Source organism: Euprymna scolopes, chromosome 22, assembly GCF_053919585.1.
Source record: "Euprymna scolopes isolate OS-2025 chromosome 22, ASM5391958v1, whole genome shotgun sequence".
Classification (NCBI taxonomy): Eukaryota; Metazoa; Mollusca; class Cephalopoda; order Sepiida; family Sepiolidae; genus Euprymna; species Euprymna scolopes.
Window position 1 is genome coordinate 111,008,519 of NC_136503.1, and position 21,099 is coordinate 111,029,617.

Genomic DNA, 21,099 nt, shown 5'->3' on the forward strand with positions numbered 1-21,099 from the left:
TCTCTTCCCCTGCTCATCACTCATTGAACCCAGGTTCTCAGGAAACCAGTCCATGTGAAAATGGTGCATCTTGACGCTCACGTTGCAGCCCAGGTTTCTGAAAGTAGTCAACATGTTGATAAGTTCTGCATAGTTTCTGTCCTTATTGTTGCCAAGAAAATTCCTGACAACAACAATGCTTCTAGTTCCACTATGTTCCAGAGTTTTCAAACTCAGACATACATCAGACATTTGGCAGAGATACAGCCAGATGTCTGATGTCTGATGTATGTCTGCCAGATCTGAGGACAGTCAAGATGCTAGCTTTCAACTTCTCCATGGTCAATCCTGGCATAAATAAAGCAGTCACCATTCTTGTCCAGAGCCTTGGTGAACTGCTTGATTAAGCCGAACTTGTTGTGCAGCAGTAGGAAAAAAGATACCTTGAGAAAAAATATTAGGTTGGTGCAAAAATAATGTTTTTTGATGTTCAATTATATATATGAAAACACCATTACTTTTGCACCAACCTAATAAATGCTATTGCTTAAAGAAAAAGAAAACTTGCAGGTGTGAATATATGCGATAGATTTTTCTTACCTTATAACCCCTGTCTCATCTCCCAGGTGAGTCAACATATATTCAAAGGGTTCAGGCTGTACAGAGTACATATCCTTCAGTGTTACAACACACTCGCCTGAAATGGAAAACAAAACAAAAGCAACATTCAAAAGATGACCAACATAATTGAACTGAGATTGAATTATAATCTCATATTAATGTTTTGACTTTGAATTGACGTTGCCTATATCCTGTGCTGATAAAGAGATTTGCTATCAATAAAAGTCCATGTCATCTCAGAAATGATTGTACACAAAATTTGTTTATGCTGAATGCTTGGAACATACATAAATGAATATCTCATAAACTTGTTTACCTTGGAGCTACAATATATGTGAACTGTGTCAGTCGCTTCATTGCAAATTAGTAAAATATCAACATTTCACTAAATATACGTCACCAAAATATTCAAATAGTATAATCAAATGACTGCTTTAAGGTTAGTTATTTCCCCAAATTTTATTCAAATTCATGCTATATTCACAAAGTTATGGCATTTTATTTATTATCAAGGAAATTATACTGTCTGTCGCTTTATTGCAGGTCTCTTACAATACCAAAAAAATCAGGCGATAAAAGGTTATTGAAAAGTAAAGGATAGTCCATCAAAGAGTTAGCCACAAAGCTGGAAAGGAATCCAAGAATCTTGGCCTCATTCTTGAACAACCCGAACACTAAATCCAGAAAAATAAGGGCACCAGGAGAAACCTTTCAGATCGTGATATTCAGAAAATTCATAGGGAAGTCAACCAAAACACAAACAGCATCAGTACTTCCATTTTTGAAAAAGCTGGAATCACTTCAAAATCCAGGAAGGCCATATACAATGTGTTGAATGAGAGTGCAAGGAACATCAAATCTCTTCCAAGATCTCCATTAAGCAAACAACATAGGGAAAACGAATGGCTTGGATACATAATTACATGAAAATGGATTTCCAACAGGCCCTATTTAGGGATCAGGCCCATGCTACTCTTGATAGTCTGGATAGATGGACTAAAGTTTGAAACCCAAACGGAAGTCCGACCCGTTACAGAGTTCAGCGCCAACAAGGAGGTGAAGGCATCATGTTTTGGGCGGGAATCATTGGGAAATGTTGGTTGGACCATGTCAGAGGGTATAAAGCTTACCAGCAATGCGTACACAGCATTTTTGGATAATCATTTGTCGACATGGCTAGATGACCTACCCTTGTCACATTGATTTCAGATGATTTTTATACATGACAATGTACCATCCCATTCTGCTTGGGGCAACTGCAGTCTTCCTTGAATCAATGGGATTTGATGTGGAAACTCTCATGACCTGACCACCATGTTCTCCAGACCTTAACCCCATTGAATATCTCTGGTCAATATTAAAAAGAGGATTTTATAAAGGAGGAAAGCAATTTACTTCAAAGGGTGCCTTGTGGAAGATCATAGTTGATGTTGCTAGAGCCATACCTCCTTTTCAGATCAAACAATTGACTTCCTCGGGGGACAAAAGGTTGTTTTAAGTTATTTAAAAAAATGGTGGATATGTCGATAAATAATTTATATGAGGCTTATACCTAGGATATGCTTTTGTTTGTTATTCTTTGACAGAAAAATATAATAAAAAATAAAGTTCGCAAGATAAGACATTGTATTGTTGCCCTAAAACAACATTTTAAGAGATCTGCAATAAAGCGATGGACAGTGAAAATTCCTCGATAAAGAATAAAATGTCATAACTTTGTGAATATCGCATGAATTTGAATAAAATTTTTGGAAATAACTAACCTTAAAGCAGTCATTTGGTGATATAATTTTCATTTTGTTGTGACGTATATTTAGTAAAATATTGATATTTTACTAATTTGCACTAAAGCGATTGACACAGTTTATGTGTGTGTGTGTGTGTGTGTGTGTGTGTGTGTGTGTGTGTGTGATTTTCGGATTTTGTCATTATGCCTATATTCCTTTATTTTCTTTTAAAGTTGACGAGTTCCTTTTCTGATGAGTTAAGGGCATAATAAATTCAAAAACTGACATAATTGCATGAATGATTCTGTGCTATGAAACAGGTGCTATCAAGAATTGAACATTTCAAAATACTTAAAGAAATAAACGGTAAGATGGTCAACATATTGAAATTTGCAATATGGACTTTGTGTCATTTATTTGTATATGCTCTTTAGTTACATCAAGCTTCATAAATTAAAGGATTAAAATAAATAAAAGGTGAAATATAATTGAATAAACATATATATATATATATATATATATATATATATATTGGCAGCAAGTCATTATTCAAGTACGTCTGATTGAATACGACAGAGTTATTCTTTTTTCTGATTTTTCTGGATATCTTTCTGATTTGTCCAATACTCGATGTCGCCTTCTCAAAGAAGTGGCAAAGTCTGTTAAGCCTGTGACAAAGCCTCCATTAAAGCAACATCACATACAAAACCGATTGAAATGGGCAGATGACAACATGAAAACGGATTTTTCCAAAGTTTTGTCCACGGATGAAGTGCGTGTCACTCTTGATATCCCAGATGGCTGGAGCAAGGGATGGGTTCTAGATGGACGACATCGTCATCAGCATTTAAGGTGCCAACAAGGTGGTGGTGGGATAATGATTTGTGCTGGGATTATCGGAGGTACTTTAGTTGGCTCATGGAGAGTCCTAGAAGGCGTAAAAATGACATCAAATGCTTACATACCTTTTCTAAAGGAGCACTTTGAACCATGGCTAAAGAAGCAAATGTTAATGTTCAGAAAAACCATTATTTTTATGCAGGATAATGCACCTCACCTGCAGCAATCAAAAAAAAAAAGGGTGTTTGCAATAATTGAGGTTCTCTGGGTTATGGAAGATGGAGTGGCCTGCGAATTCACCAGATTTGAACCAAATTGAGAATATTTGGAGTATCATGAAGCGATGCTTCTATGCAAGTAGACACCAATTTAAGAGCAAAGATGAGTTGTGGGATGCTCTCCAAGAGGTATCATGAGGAATAACTGTTGACGAAATCACAAATTTGACTAATTCTGTGGACCAACGTCTTTTACAAGTCATTCATAATAAAGATCGCATATCCCCTACTAATTATGCCAACGTAGAAATTGCTATGTAGTTATTGTGTTCTAAACATTTTTCCTAGTTCATTTAATGTTTTAAAATTAATTTAATAAACAAGTTACGGGTATATTGTGTTTTTTCTCAACCTCGTTAATAACTTGACACACTGAAATCAACAGATATTCCTATCTTCTGCCATAGTTTCGCTAATTCTGCTTTAAATACTTTTATTTTCTGACTGAAGTAGCTGAATAGTATTGTAAGCACTTTCTCAAAGTTTCATGGATTTTATTCACTCGTTCCTTAAATATTTAAAAAAAATGTAAACTTGTTAATAATTTGATACGCAGTGTATACGTGACAATGGACAATCCCATTCTGCGTGGAGCAACTGCAGTCTTCCTTGAATCTATGGAATTTGATGGGGAAACTCTCATAACCTGACCAACGTGTTCCCCAAACCTTACCCCCCTCCCCCATTGAATATCTCCGGTCAATATTAAAAAGAGGACTTTATGAGGGAGGAGAGCAATTTACTTCAAATATTCCATGCTCGTGTGAATGGTGGCTTTGTAGAGATATAGGATATGTAGAAGGGACAGGATGGTCTGCTTATGTTATAGACAATCCCAGCCCTCATGTGTAGTTAAATGAATTGAATGGTAAATGATTAAAAAGCAAAAGGTCGCTGAAATAACGTGTGTGTGTGTGTGTGTGTGTGTGTGTGATTTTCAAATTTTGTAATTATGCCCATATTCCTTGTGTCATTCATTTGTATATGCTCATAAATTAAAGGATTAAAATAAATAAAAGGTGAAATATAATTGAATAAACACACACACACACACACACACACACACACACATATATAGAATAAATGACAAAAAGTTATATTCCAAAATTCATGATGTTGACCATCTTATAATTTATTCCTTTAATTCAGTTTACTTATACAATTTTTGACAGTATCTGTTTCGTGGCGCAAAATCAATCACTTAATTATTACATCAATCAGTGAATCTATTATGCCCTTAAGCCATCAGAAGAAATAGCAGCAATCAATCCGTCAAAAGGAATTGGAGTGTGATTTGAAATGATTAAAATCCAAAAATTGGAAGAGAGACTATAAATAGCTTTTTATTTTTCTATTACGCCATATTGAATTTTTATCAAACAAAGTCATTAAACCCAACTATTCGTACTAACAATTTTAATTAATTTATGAATCTTCTACCAAAATGTTCTATTTAATAATTGGTAAATTTATTAATTCTAATTTGTGCATACATACTTATGAAAATAATATCAACAAATTATAAACTATTATACATGTTTGTATGTACGAAACTAAACTAAGCTTTAAAAAAAAACAAAAAAAAATCGATTGATCATTAAGGTCTGTTATCGTAACTAAGCAATTATTTTGAATTGAGAACCATACATAATTCTGTTGCCTATTATAATCAATCTTACTAATCATTACAATTATAATTTTTAAAATCATACAATTCAAAAAAACTATACTTACGTTTTGTTAAGTTTAAATATAATCTGAAAACTCCTTAATATTGTAATTATAAACAATTAAATATACTTAATAAAGTGAGACAGAGTTGTTTCCCTTGGAACAAATCCAACGAAACAATTTCACCTATATTTATTGAACTAACTCATAGACATCCATATTCAAATTAGGCCCTGTCGGTGGGGCATTAGAATACGCCGACTACCCCCCTGCAGAGGGTAAAAGTCCCTCAATGGAGGTCCTGGATATGACCTAAAACTATATCCGATGGTGAGGCCCCAGCTTGCGGGCTCTGGGGAGTGTGGAGCCACCCTTTAATTGCCATTGCTCCCAGGTCCACTCTGACCTGGAGTGGTAGTACCTGTTAGGGTCCCAACTATGGGTTAAATAGAAACTGACTTGCAAAAAACATATATTCTATTAAAAAAATTTCTTCAAAATCCCAGCATTCGGCATTAAATAACGTGAAAAGGGTTGATATGCCGTAAAACAAAAACAACCAATCAACCATATTCAAATTAATAAGTAATTTTAATATAGTTTTAATATCTTTCACTTAATTTTATTTAAAAAATTAGAACGATTTATATTATAAATTAATTCACTAATTTTTACAATATAAAATGTTAGTATTACAAATAATTTCAATCTAAAGTCATAAGTTATTAAGTTATACTTCATATCTTGTAATGTTGAATTGTAAATTAATTAGTTACATTTATTTTTATTTTTATTTATTTATTTATATATTTATTCATATTATTATTGATATCCGCCCCATCATTATTAATTATATTGAAAGTGATATTTTTAATTTTATATTTCACATACTTTACTGAATTCTACATACGACAATCTAGTATTTATAAATATTTTTCGAACTTGTTCCTTATTTAAGCATAATTATTGTTTATCATTGTATATATCCCAATTCTCTAATAAGTATGTTTTAAAGTTTCTTACTTTTGATAACGTTATTTTAATTATAATTAAATAAATGTATATTTAAGTTAAAACTAATTCTAATTTCAATTCTAGTTAATAAGATTTATAAATATTGTTTAGACCTAAAAATTCTAGACCATATGCAACGCAGGTTTTCATTATACTTAAAACCCCTCCCCTATGAATTTTAATTAATTATATTTTTAATTTCTTTTTAATAATTTAACTAATAATTCCAAAATTAATTTACAGACGTTCATTTAATGACCATATATATTAAAAAAATATATAATTTATCTTAGTAGATTTTCAATATATATATCTTATTATAACCATTAGATTGATCTTAACCTTCATTCTAGCAATTAAACTATTTAGCTTATACAATTGGAACCACTTATCAATCAATTAATAATCACTTGTTGCACCATATACATTTTAATTTTTAGATCAATATTTGGAGTCTGATTACTATGAATACATTTTTAATATAATGATTATTACCATTTAGTTTTTCTAATCCATAAAATACCTTACTTAACAAACTCAACTTTGCCATCTATAAACATCCTATCTCGTCACGTGACCACCTGACGGAGACCAGAGGAATAGTTGTTTGAAACGTCATAAACTAAAACTAAAAGATGAGGATAATAGTCTGCAATAAATAAATAAATAAATAAAAGAAATTACTCATCTCAATAATGAATTCCAATTAATTAAATAAAAACCACTTTTTTAGTTTCATGTTTTGCCTTGGTTTTATTCTTATCTGGTGTTTTATTGTTGCATTAAATTATATTTCAACGTTTTTTTTTTTTTTTTTTTTTTTTTAAGGGAACTGCCTCTTTTTCCTCAACATAAGAAATGTTACGATATACCATGTCAAGAAAAAATGAAAACGTTACCATAGGATTCATGATCGCCATCCCTTGTTCGGATAGCAATCAAAATATGCTGCTCTTCCAAATAATCTCGATCGCCGAATATTGGATGCATCTGGAGAAAGAAACATGAAAACAATTCCAATCAAATATAAAGAAATAAATGGACGAAAACGATTCAGTCAGAATTAAAAATAATATGTAGTCAGTTATGCATCTTAAATTGACGACTGAACCTGTGTGGGTTCCTTGTGTAATGTTTTGATAAATAAAAGAGGTCCTTAATACCTATGTGTAGGGTTGTTTTTATGTACATGTCTGACGCTGCCACTTCTCTTCATTGTCGCAGTTTCATCTAGTTTATTTTTTATGTAGAAAGTAATACAAGGAGATGTTTACTGAGAGTTTTCTTCAAGGTTTTATTTTGGAGAGAATTGATTAGGAAGAGAGAGACTAATTATTTACTTCTTAACTTCTATATTTAACTGAAATGATAAAGACATCGAGGTAACACTTCACTTGGATTATTTACTACATTATTGGTGATTTCTTATTTACAGGACTTCCACGGAGAGACTGATCTGAAGTTTAATGTTTTGCCTTGCATTTGTCCTAAACATAGATTCCATGAACAAAGCTTCTTTCTTAGAACTGAACACCTGTGGAACTCTCTTCTGTTTACCTGCTTTCCAGCTGACTACAATATGGTCATCTTCAAGTCCAACGTAAACAAGAAGAGAGGACAAAGACAATTATCAAAGAAGTGAAAGTCAACTTCAGTTTCTTTTAAAGGGAGGTTAGGGTTAGGATTAAAGCCAAAATCAGTGGCACTCACTCTATGTAGGTTGAACCAGCTTCCTCCAGGAGAGGAAGTCTCAAGGGAATATCATATTCACAAGCAGTCCTCAGTCGCATGTATATCCCCGTCAAGAGAGATGATCACATTAGGTTTTTACCATTCTTGTAGGGAGATGTAGACATCCTCCTACATACAGCACCTGGTATTTCTAAATGGTCACTTATCTCGTATTGACCAAACTCAAAGTTGCTTCACTCTAATGATATGATGAGAACTGGTGTGTCAATGTGATTATGTTGTATATAAGCATGTTTTTTCCTAGAGCGTCGAATGATTCAGGGTTGCCTGATGAGGTCTCATTGACTGAAACAGATGGCTGTTTGTAGCGACTAAATGTAACTGTAATCGGATGGTTTAGGGTTGCCTGATGAAGTCTCATTGACTGAAACAGATGGCTGTTTGTAGCAACAATAAAAAATATTTTGCTCTTGTTATCGAGCACTATCTAACAACCTCGTTGAGCTCATTGGTTTCTACTTTTGAATATTTCAAGCCTGGATTTATATATATATATATATATATATATATATATATATATATATTGGTCTAGAATTAGAGTTAGTTATACATAAAAACCTTCAATAAAGAATTTCACCTCTCGGCTATACTTTAAACATTGGAACGTTGGACTTGACTTTCAGCGACAGTTCTAGGGGGATTCTATTTTTAATAGTTTGGTAAAATTTCTTGTCACCAAATTTTTAGAATTGGATTTTAATTAATAATGGTTAAACTTATTACTTCTACATGGCTACACTTACATTGAATATGGATGACACACAAAAAAAAAATGGCAATGCATTTACTTGTGAGGAAAAATAAATAATGTTCACCAAAATTTACATAAATTCATTCAGCAGTTTTGTTTTTATACAATAAATTCAAATTTTAGCGATGTACATAATATCTGTGCCATTATGATGATATTCAAGGGAGATAATTCCTTTTTTTTGTGTTTAAACAATAAAAACGGTTGATTTCTCTCCCAAATTATCTCTCTCGACTTTCATAATGGCGGCGATATTATGTGTACGGTTAAAAATTGAATTCATTTTATGAAAATTAAACTACTGGATGAATTTCTGTAATTGTTTGGTAAACGGTATTTATTTTCCATCACAGGTAAGTACATCAGGTAAGTGTTCTTCCTATTTTTGTTATGACATCTACATTCAATCTAGGTGTAACCATGGACAAGCACCCTTATTCTTACCTCAGGTAAACAATCCTTTGTCCACTGAGGGCAACATAACCCAGCAATTTCAGCATAGAAGGCTTTGTTCGGGTTACTGCTTACGACATCTGAAAAATAGAATGAATATGAAAGGAGTTGTGTTTGAAAGCTATGATGGCTATAACAATGCAGTCTTATAGAAAAACATTGCTGGGTACAAGACAAGATAAACAGAATAAATGACAAGGTTGAAAGATTTCAACTAATAAGTCTCCTGTGTGTCATAAGTAAGCTGCTGGAATCTGTGTTGAATAGAGAAGTAGTCAACCATCTCAGCAAAAATAACCTTAGTGACATGCAATATGGTTTCCGTTCTGCTAGATTTACAGCAGATGTACTTACAGTTATATCTCATAGGATTAGCGAATCTCTCGATGAAAGCTTCATTTCTAGGGCAATTACTCTTGACATATCAAAGGCCTTTCATAAGGTATGGCATAAAGGTCTAGTTCACAAGATCTCCAGCTACGGTATAGCTGGAAATGTCTTCTCAATTATTAAATCATTTCTCTCTGAGAGGTTTATAAGAGTAATGGTTGATGGGCAAAAATAAGAAGCTCTCAGTATTAATGCTCGAGTCTCTCAGGGGTCCATCCTGGGCCCAACTCTCTTCCTGATCTACATTAATGATCTTCCAAATCACATCCTTACATCATTTGTAGACATTTATGCTGATGACACTACACTCTGGCGGCATATCAGAGACCGTAAACGACAAAGTTCTCTCTGATTCTCTCTCCTCTGATTTTGAGCACATGGTACAATGAGGAAAGAGGTGGCTGGTTACTTTTAATGCATCTAAAACCAAACTTCTATCTTTACATCACCAACGTTCTGATTGGCAGGAGCATGTACGAATCTGACATCAACTGAAATGAATAGCTCTCGTCTTGGGGAGGCTTCATATTTTAACAAGCTTCTGGGCTTGACCTTTACTCCTGATATAAAATGGAACATGGACATCAAATCCGTTGCCAAGGTCGCTGGAAAAATGGTGGGATCCTTCTATCGATCCAGTAGATATCTGAATGCTGATTCAATTCTCTATCTATATAAAAGCCAAGTATGTCCAAGGATGGAGTACTGTTGCCACATCTAGGCAGGAGCTGCTAGAATAACTTATCCTGTCTTGGCAGAGTTCAAAATAGACTTTATTGCCTAGTAGGGATGCCTTTTCTCTTCCCTGCAACCTCTTTCTCACAGAAGAGACATGGCGAGCCCATCTCTGCTTTATCGTTATTTTCATGGCAAGGGCTTGTCTGAGCTCTAATCTATGGTCGCCCCTCGCCAAACTTTCACAAGAAACACTCGTCTAGCTTAAAGCACTATCAATAATTTCCCCTACTCTTTATCTGTGTCCAAACCTAAACGTAGATTCCATGAACAAAGTTTCTTTCTTAGAACTGCACACCTGTGGAACTGTCTTCCGCTTACCTGCTTTCCAGCTAACTACAATATGGTTGTCTTCAAGTCCTATGTAAACAAGTTCTTGATGAGCCGCTCCACTTAAGTTAACAAGTTTACCGAATTTCCACTATTAATGATTACTATGATTCTGATACTGTACACTCCTTAACCCTTATAGAGTGGCGTCTGGGCCTTGATAAGGGGTGACTCTTATGTAAAAAAAACAAACAAACAAACAAACTTTTGATTTATCAAGTATTTATTTATGGGGGTGTAAAACATGTATGTGTAACGAAACAGTGCGCTCTTATTGTAAAAAAAGCGCGAATGGCTGAATGTGAGAAAATCAGCAGCAGCCTATGATAGCTCACTAGCAAAAATATTAGCAGCAGCTGTTTTAACACATATGCAAATTAAGCAAGTGTGCATGCACTGATGTCATAGGAAGGAAGAGAAAAAAAAGGCAGAAAATAGGACAGCACGTAGTCCATCACAGAAAGCAATAGGACGTGTTTTGGCGCATATGCAACAAAAGAGAAACAGCGCATGCCTGAAAAAAAAAAAGAATGGCAGGCAGCAAAGAAGACATGTGCATGAAAGGGTGTCTTTGCAGACACATTCAATGCATGAGTGATATTTTGAAACACTGAAGTGCATTGTTGGAAATCACTGGACTAAATGCATTTCATTTTCTATAAAAAAAATGCAGAGTCAGATTTTTATTTGCAAGTTATAATTAGATATTTAATGAATATGTTTGTTTATTGTTTTGTCAATGAAAAACACATACAGATATGATATATGGAATAGTTTTTTTATGCTGTAAGTTCTTGAAATCTTTTAATATTTTTTCATAAACTTTGATTTGCTTCGGTTATTTTGTTTTACGGCATATCAACCTTTTTCAGATTATTTAATGCCAAATCAAGTAATTTTGGAAAAAGATTTTATGTTTCAAGTTCTGAATAAATGTTTATACATCTTTGGTTTGCATTTTGTTTTTTGTATCGGAAAATTGTTGTTTTTGTTTTTGACTTTGCAAAATATGATTCAATTTTGCAAAGGAAAAAAACAAAACAATAACATTAATGCCAGTACCTTTAGTCTAATTTGGTAGGACTAGATAATCAGTATTTAAAAAAAGGTTTTACTTACTAGGTAGACAATTAGAATAAAATTCCAGAACAAAATATTGGCAGGAGCATGTACGAATCTGAAATCATAAAATAAAAATAAAAAATAATGATCAATTCTCATTGAAATTCAGAGGAAATGGATAAATTGCATAAGTACATATCTTCATTTGGAAATGTATTTCAAATTTTATGCTTCTGAATTATTAAGATGAGGATTGGTTATTCATATTATTTGGATTTTTCAGACTACTATTCTCATCTTGATTGTTATTCACACACGGTTTCGGTTGATGCAATCTCCGATTTTCTTCAGGTGCATAGTGTCGAAATTGGAAATCTTTCTGTCAAACTTGGGAATTACTTAGGACTTCTACCCAGTCATGGCTGACAGAATGAGAGCATGTGGATTAAATAAAGCGTTCCATTGGAAATTCGAATTTGATAGAAATATTCCTGATAAACTGATTGACAAATTCAGATAGATTTGAACTATTCATATTATTTGGATTCTTCAGACTACTGTTCTTATCTTGATTGTCACTTTCTACAACGTTTCAGTCAACATAACTTCCGACTTTCTGCAGGTGTATCTTAAATGGAATTTGGAAGGAATTTCGAGTGGAACCCTTTATTAACTTCACGAGGTAGCATACTCTTGTTCCGTCAGCCATGACTGGATAGAAGTCCTAAGTAATACAATTGCAACTTACTTAGGACCACTATCGAGTCATGGCTGACGGAACAAGAGCATGCTACTCCCGTGAAGTAAATAAAGGGTTCCGTTCAAAATTCAATCCAAATTCCTGAGTTTGAAAGAAATATTCCTGAGTTCAACAAGACATACCTGAAGAAGGTTACATCAACCAAAACATTGTGAAAATGACACTCAAGATGAGAACAGTAGTCCAATGAATCCAAATAATATGAAATCCTCATCTCAAAAATTTCAGTAAATCCGAATAACACAAAAAAAAAAAATTTTTTTTTAAAAATCCTCATCTCAAAAATTCAGAAATGTTGCGCTTTAGTCAGCCATTTTAAATCATATAACATAGGGTTGACATCTTTTTGGTACCAAAAAAAATTTAGACGATAAAATTTATGGTAGAAATGTTTTATTTCTACTGATGTAAAAAACCTTTCTGCGAATTGAGGTGCAAAACTCTAAATATTAAATTAAGTTTAAATGAAGACTATTAAAAGTAACAACAAAAAATTGCTGAATTATGTCTTTGGCAAAAAAAAAAAAAAAAAATTCCAAGATTCTGTGAAGCTGTGACAGAAGTCAAAACAGTGGCCATTTTGATAAATCAAAAGTTGAACAGTTTTCTTTGAGTATTTCTGGTTTTAAGGAAGACTTGTATTTAGTGATAAATAAAACCGAAAGAGTAATGCATGGGAGGAGAGTACATTGCACTACAAAGAAGAAGAATTGTGCAATTACAAAAGACACCTTACACTATATTACCTCCAACAAAAATGAGAACCTGGAGCATAGGTTCATAGCACAAGAAAGACTAAACTACTTCAATAATAAGAAAATTTTTAGAAAGGTGGTATAATTTGCATAGAACAAAAACTACCCAAAAAGAGGAGTCAATGGTATGCTTATGCAGTTTAGCAAAAAAATTTAAAATGAAAATAAAGAAAACTCTCTATTGTGTATGCATCTGTTATGGAATGAAGTTTTCATAAATAAAAAAAAAATTGCTTCTTTTTGTCAAGTTTTTTTTAATTTTTAAAAATTTTTTAGTCAAATCCTTTGCAACTATAGCTACGAAGACGAGGGAGGGGGGTGGCAGGGGAGATAACTTCATCTAATTCTTTAATTTTGCCAAAACGCACAGTTAGTTCTATCAATTTTATTAATAAATTCTGAAACGATTTTTTGGAAAAAAAAAAAAAAAAAAAAGAAAAAAAGAAGAAATACCTAAAATTATTCAAAACTGTAAAAGTAATCTTATCAAATTATTCAAAACTGTAAAAGTAATCTTATTTTGGCAATCTTTAAGAATTAGATGGAGTTATCTCCTCTGACCAAAATGACTGTCACGAGAGGTCTGACTAAAATTTGATTTTCCTCTGTAAAAAGGAATCTGCTTTATCAAATAAGCGATTTTTGTTTTATAGGAACTTCATTCCATAACAGGCATCATAGAGATTTTTGTTTATCTACATTTTTTAATGTCTTCGCTAAACTGCATAAGCACGGAGGTGATTCCTATAAGGATGATATATTATGGCAATAAAAGTAACACTTTTGGAATAAGAAATAAAAAAATTCCGAGTTCCTGTTTTCCCAACTGTACTGACATGCAGAAGTTCAAGTATTATGTGAATAGACATCTTGCTGCTTAACTCCCTGCAAGTTATGTCTCTAATAGTAGCCCCCTAAATCAAATTGGCACTGTGCCCTGTCTGGGGTGAAAATTGAATGAAAAATTTTGTTTAAAATTAGGTAATTAGTAGTATCAGGTGTTATATAGAGTTATAATTTGGTTAAGGTACACACGCGTATCAATACACAGGTAATTAGTGCATACTCACTACTAATTCATGGTGGCTCATTAATATCTAAAAAATACAAAGTACTTATGAAGTAAAATTCCATAATATAAACCATTTCCTCATTTCTGAACAAAAGGAAAAATCAAATTTTTGTGAAACCTGTTTGAGCATGATTTCATTACAAAATATCAGTGTAAAAGTTTTTGTTTCTTTTTTATTTGTAAACTGGACTATAATGATAAAATTACATAAATTTATTTCATTAAAAAATATCAATGTAAAAGTTTTTGTTTCTTTTTTATTTTTAAACTGGACTATAATGATAAGATTACATTAATTGATTTCATTAAAAAATATCAGTGTAAAAGTTTTTGTTTCTTTTTTATTTTTAAACTGAACTATAATGATAAAATTACATAAATTTATTTCATTAAAAAATATCAATGTAAAAGTTTTTGTTTCTTTTTTATTTTTAAACTGGATTATAATGATAAAATTACATGAATTGATTTCATTAAAAAATATCAGTGTGAAAGTTTTTGTTTCTTTTTTATTTTTAAACTGAACTATAATGATAAAATTACATGAATTGATTTCATTAAAAAATATCAATGTAAAAGTTTTTGTTTCTTTTTTATTTTTAAACTGGATTATAATGATAAAATTACATAAATTGATTTCATTAAAAAATATCAATGTAAAAGTTTTTGTTTCTTTTTATTTTTAAACTGGACTATAATGATAAAATTACATAAATTGATCAGGTAGTTTAATTTTTCAAGAGATCATCATTTTTCAAGCGATTAATGGAAAATTAAAAATCTAGTAACTATGAATTATTATTGAGTTATTTCCCTTTGTTTTTGACATTTTTTTTCCATAATGACGGGCATGACAGTTATTTCTCAGATACTCATGCGATTTGATTTTCTTAATTAAAAAATAAAAATAAAATAAAACTACTTGATCAGTTTACGTTAACATGAATGGTGGGGGAAAAACATGGAATGGGGCATGGGTGTTTATTCATATGATGGTGTATATTAAGTATGCCAGTTAAAAAATAAAGTAACCCAAAAACATATGGATTTACTAATTTATCAATTAAAAATATTAGTGTACACTAAAAATTAGGGAAAATTATCAATAAAAAATGAAATTAATATTCAGAGATAACAAACTGCGAACAACAAGACCATATGGCACCTTTTTATTAAAAAAAAAGGGAGATAATCTTAATGAATTTGCTTAAAGACATATAATGACATCATTTTAACATCATCAGCAGCAACCCTGCCATTTAACGGCATTCGTGACCATGGTTCTTAAATGCAGGTGGCTATCCATAGCCTGAAACAACTGAATTTTTGACAGTAATCTTGTCCAATCGATCAAGTTGTCCATCAATTGCATCTTGGTCGACCTTGCTTTTTCGATCTTGGCATTCTATTAGTCAGTACTAGATGTTCTATGCCTCTTTGATGATAAATATATCCTATGAAAATAATCTTTGATGATAAATATATCCTGTGAAAATAATCTTTGATGATAAATATATCCTATGAAAATAATCTTTGATGATAAATATATCCTATGAAAATAATCTTTGATGATAAATATATCCTATGAAAATAATCTTTGACGATAAATATATCCTATGAAAATAATCTTTGATGATAAATATATCCTATGAAAATAATCTTTGATGATAAATATATCCTATGAAAATAATCTTTGATGATAAATATATCCTATGAAAATAATCTTTGATGATAAATATATCCTATGAAAATAATCTTTGATGATAAATATATCCTATGAAAATAATCTTTGACGATAAATATATCCTGTGAAAATAATCTTTGATGATAAATATATCCTATGAAAATAATCTTTGACGATAAATATATCCTGTGAACATAATCTTTGATGATAAATATATCCTATGAAAATAATCTTTGATGATAAATATATCCTATGAAAATAATCTTTGACGATAAATATATCCTATGAAAATCATTTCTCTTTTCATGATAGTTTTCATCAGCATTCCTTTAGTGCATCCAGATCTAGTCCATATTTCCTCGTTAGAAATGTGATCTTTTCAAACGACCCCTAACATTTGTCAAACAAACCAAATTTTTCAGCTATCACTACACCTTAAGAATGCGTTGTCTAGTCTTGAGCCTGACAGTATTGGAGTTAAGTTTGATAAATGCTTGTTTACTCTGAGCTAAATGTGATCTTATATCACACCACGATTGTCCTGTAGATGTAATCCATGATCCAAGGTAACTGAATTTATCCGTCTGAGTAACTGATGTAGCTTCAATCATTAAATCATACTTAGGTCTGACTTCTTTGCTATATATAACTATACTAAAAGTCTTCTTTGTATTCAGGTTCAAACCAAGCTTTTCACTCTCATTTATTACTATTTCTAGACGTTTCTAGAAATCTTTGGATATTGCCAGAAGAATGATATCGTATTAACATATACTTGGAAATAACTTAAATTCTACTTGATAATTTTATGTATTTTTTTATGTATGTTAACATGTTTTACTGCATCTGTATAAGTTTTCTTATTATTCTATTTTGATATCTGCCATATTAAAAGAAAGGGAGATAATCCTATACGATGGGTTGGCTCAATTTGATCTACCATATTAAAAAAGGGAGATAATTCATTCTATTTGTTCCCCATGATTCTTGTTAGTCCATGAGGTTTAGGGTGTATAAACCCATTACAGCACGAAAAATGTCATATTCCAAAATTCATATAAATTGATCAAGTAGTTTTATTTAGTTTGGCTCTAAGACGTATAATTTTATTTTGATCTACCATATTATAAGAAGGGAGATAATCCTATATGATACGTTGGCTTAAAGATGCATAATTTTATTTTGATCTGCCATATTTCATACTTAAGTGTCATATGAATGAACATCAGAAATTGTTTAGACAAGGAAGATGAAAACAAGCATAAAACTGTAGACGAACCTCAGCTTGGACAAGGTCAAAGATTATCCGAACAGATGTCTGATCCACCAGAGATTCTCTGTTAGTTATAAACTGCGATGCAATCCCTACATTGAATGAACTGAACAATGGTCGGTGGTCACTGCTCACAATCTCATCTGCACATCCTGAAAAAACAAAAAGAGGTTAATGTTGCTTGTATATATGTAGTAGTAATCCTAATGCACTCACCTCTAAACGGTCGATATACAGGGGCTGGGAGAGGAAGAAAAAGAAGAAGTGGTAGGCGTGGTTGGTTTTATTGGAAAGTAAGCGAGACTAACTGCAAGAATTCCCGAGATTTCAGAGAGATAAAGGAGATAAAAGACCAAACTCGGACGAACAGGCAGCTGTGCTTTTGCTCAAAGCAGAAAAATGGTGACAGGAGAAAAAAAGTAGCTATCTAAAGAAAGTTCCAGGGTGTGAGGCTGAAGGACCCAGCAGTTTTCAGTATACCAGGGCATTCACCCTAGGTGGGTTAAACCAGCTTCTGCCATAGGACAAAGTTTTGTGGGAATATCAAACTTAAAAGCAGCCCCTAGTCTCATGTATATTCCGATTAAAGGTTCTCGCAGTTCTTGTAGACATCCTCTTACATACAGTACCTGGTACTGACCAGGCTTAACGTTGCTTAACTTTGGTAATCCAAAGAGGACTGGGGCGTCAACGTGATTATGCCGTTAGCGCAACATATGTTAGACATCAATAAATATCTCTCAAATTTTGGTTACTTCCAAGTATTTTAAATGATTTATAACATTAGTTCTTTTAGATCTACATTTAAATTTGATCTATAGTCATTAGATGTCATTTTTTTATGGAAATCGCTTCAGACAAGGTATGAAGCCAATTGATGTAAGGAGCTAAAAGATATCCCTTCAATGTAAAAAAAAAAAAAAAAAAGAAAGATAAGTTTGAAATTGATAGATAGGACGAAGTTTCATGGGAATATAAAGTTTACAAGCAGCAGCCAGTCTCATGTACATCCCGATTAAAGAAGATGACGGCATTAGGTTTTTGCAGGGATATATCGACGTTCTCATACATATAGAGCCTGGTATTCTTAAATTTTTGCAAAAAATTGAATGCCCATGCGACAACAAAAATAGCAACCAGTGAAAACAATAGCAAATACATTGGATAATAAAGGCCTTAATATCATAAAAACTACCCGTCTGCAACAATTTGAAGTGTGATATTCATCCAAAATAGATTTGAATACCCTTAAAAATAGATTTGAATACCCTTAAAAATAGATTCGAATACCCTTAAAAATAGATTCGAATACCCTTAAAAATAGATTCGAATACCCTTAAAAATAGATTCGAATACCCTTAAAAATAGATTCGAATACCCTTAAAAATAGATTCGAATACCCTTAAAAATAGATTCGAATACCCTTAAAAATAGATTCGAATACCCTTAAAAATAGATTCGAATACCCTAAAAATAGATTCAAATACCCTTAAAAATAGATTCGAATACCCTTAAAAATAGATTCGAATACCCTTAAAAATCAATTTTTAAAAAGTAAGTCTTTAGTTGGTACTCTATCGCATTTTGACCCAAAACGTTTTTAATAAAACTATTTAAATCAAACTTTTTTTAATAGCTGGCATCTTATTTTTTAATAAATAAGAAAAAACATGCTATTCCAATCCATGGTGTCCCATTTTAATACAAAGAAATCTGTACTTGTACAGTTTAATCAAGACATTCAAAAATGAAAATATATAAAAAAAAATTATATTGTACGCATCCGTTTTGGACTGAAGATATTCAGAAAAAAATTTCATTTAATTTGATCAAGTAGTTTTTATTTTACAGCAGAAAAACACATTTTTATGAGAGCATGTTGAAGTCAACCATTATGAAATTTGTTGAACACGCCAAAGGGAGATAACTCCAGTTAAAGCGCCGACACTCCCTCCCCATCTTTATTACTAGCATTTCTTCCTAAAAATCGAACCTTTTGCTCAGTATCATGACAAATTGTTTTTTCGCTGTAAAATAAAAACTACTTGATGAAATTAAGTGAAATTTTTTTTCAGAAAACTTAGTTCCATGACGAATACGTACAATATACCCTTTTTTTTTCTCCTCGATATTTTCACTTTTTAATGTCTTGATTAAATTGTACAAGTACCAAGAAATCCCCGAATTGAGGCACTCTAATTGATATTTTTATTTGAAAAAAAAAAAAAAAAAAGTATCCATTGATTTAAATATATTTTGTTAAAATAGGTTTTGTACCTTACATTAAAAACTTACTTTGTATTTGGTTTAGTTTTATTAAAAAGTTTTGTAAATATATATATATGGAAAAAAAATGCACTCTATATAAAAAGGTTTTGTAAATATATATATGAAAAAAAATGTACTCTATATAAAAAAAGTTTTGTAAATATATATATGAAAAAAAAAGCACTCTATATAAAAAAGTTTTGTAAATATATATATGAAAAAAAGCACTCTATATAAAAAAGTTTTGTAAATATATATATGAAAAAAAAAGCACTCTATATAGAAAAGTTTTGTAAATATATATATGAAAAAAAAAGCACTCTATATAAAAAAGTTTTGTAAATATGTATATGAAAAAAAAAAGCACTCTATATAGAAAAGTTTTGTAAATATATATATGAAAAAAAAATGCACTCTATATAAAAAAGTTTTGTAAATATGTATATGAAAAAAAAAGCACTCTATATAGAAAAGTTTTGTAAATATATATATGAAAAAAAAATGCACTCTATATAAAAATGTTTTGTAAATATATATATGAAAAAAAAATGCACTCTATATAAAAATGTTTTGTAAATATGTATATGAAAAAAAATGCACTCTATATAAAAATGTTTTGTAAATATATATATAAAAAAAAATGCACTCTATATAAAAATGTTTTGTAAATATGTATATGAAAAAAAAATGCACTCTATATAAAAAAGTTTTGTAAATATGTATATGAAAAAAAAATGCACTCTATATAAAAATGTTTTGTAAATATGTATATGAAAAAAAAATGCACTCTATATAAAAATGTTTTGTAAATATATATATGAAAAAAAATGCACTCTATATAAAAATGTTTTGTAAATATGTATATGAAAAAAAAAATGCACTCTATATAAAAATGTTTTGTAAATATGTATATGAAAAAAAAATGCACTCTATATAAAAATGTTTTGTAAATATGTATATGAAAAAAAAATGCACTCTATATAAAAATGTTTTGTAAATATGTATATGAAAAAAAAAATGCACTCTATATAAAAATGTTTTGTAAATATGTATATGAAAAAAAATGCACTCTATATAAAAATGTTTTGTAAATATGTATATGAAAAAAAATGCACTCTATATAAAAATGTTTTGTAAATATATATATGAAAAAAAATGCACTCTATATAAAAAAGTTTTGTAAATATGTATATGAAAAAAAAAATGCACTCTATATAAAAATGTTTTGTAAATATGTATATGAAAAAAAAATGCACTCTATATAAAAATGTTTTGTAAATATATATATGAAAAAAAAATGCACTCTATATAAAAATGTTTTGTAAATATATATATGAAAAAAAAAATGCACTCTATATAAAAATGTTTTGTAAATATATATATGAAAAAAAATGCACTCTATATAAAAAAGTTTTGTAAATATGTATATGAAAAAAAAAATGCACTCTATATAAAAATGTTTTGTAAATATGTATATGAAAAAAAAATGCACTCTATATAAAAATGTTTTGTAAATATGTATATGAAAAAAAATGCACTCTATATAAAAATGTTTTGTAAATATATATATGAAAAAAAATGCACTCTATATAAAAAAGTTTTGTAAATATGTATATGAAAAAAAAAATGCACTCTATATAAAAATGTTTTGTAAATATGTATATGAAAAAAAAAATGCACTCTA

At 30.7% G+C, this 21,099-nt stretch overlaps 1 protein-coding gene across 11 annotated transcripts in view; it reads right to left on the reverse strand.

Moving 5' to 3' along the window:
• LOC145243643 (phosphatidylinositol 3,4,5-trisphosphate 5-phosphatase 2A-like) overlaps window positions 1-21,099 on the reverse strand; it is a 399,304-nt gene that overhangs the window by 89,479 nt on the left and 288,726 nt on the right. For all 11 annotated transcript variants that reach the window (XM_080106681.1, XM_080106678.1, XM_080106675.1 and 8 more), the window contains 5 exons: window positions 17,154-17,299; window positions 11,661-11,718; window positions 9,078-9,166; window positions 7,030-7,120; window positions 580-676 (listed from right to left, as the gene is read on the reverse strand). In XM_080106681.1, coding sequence (XP_079962807.1) covers window positions 580-676; window positions 7,030-7,120; window positions 9,078-9,166; window positions 11,661-11,718; window positions 17,154-17,299 — 481 coding nt within the window. The remainder of the gene's footprint in view (window positions 1-579; window positions 677-7,029; window positions 7,121-9,077; window positions 9,167-11,660; window positions 11,719-17,153; window positions 17,300-21,099) is intronic.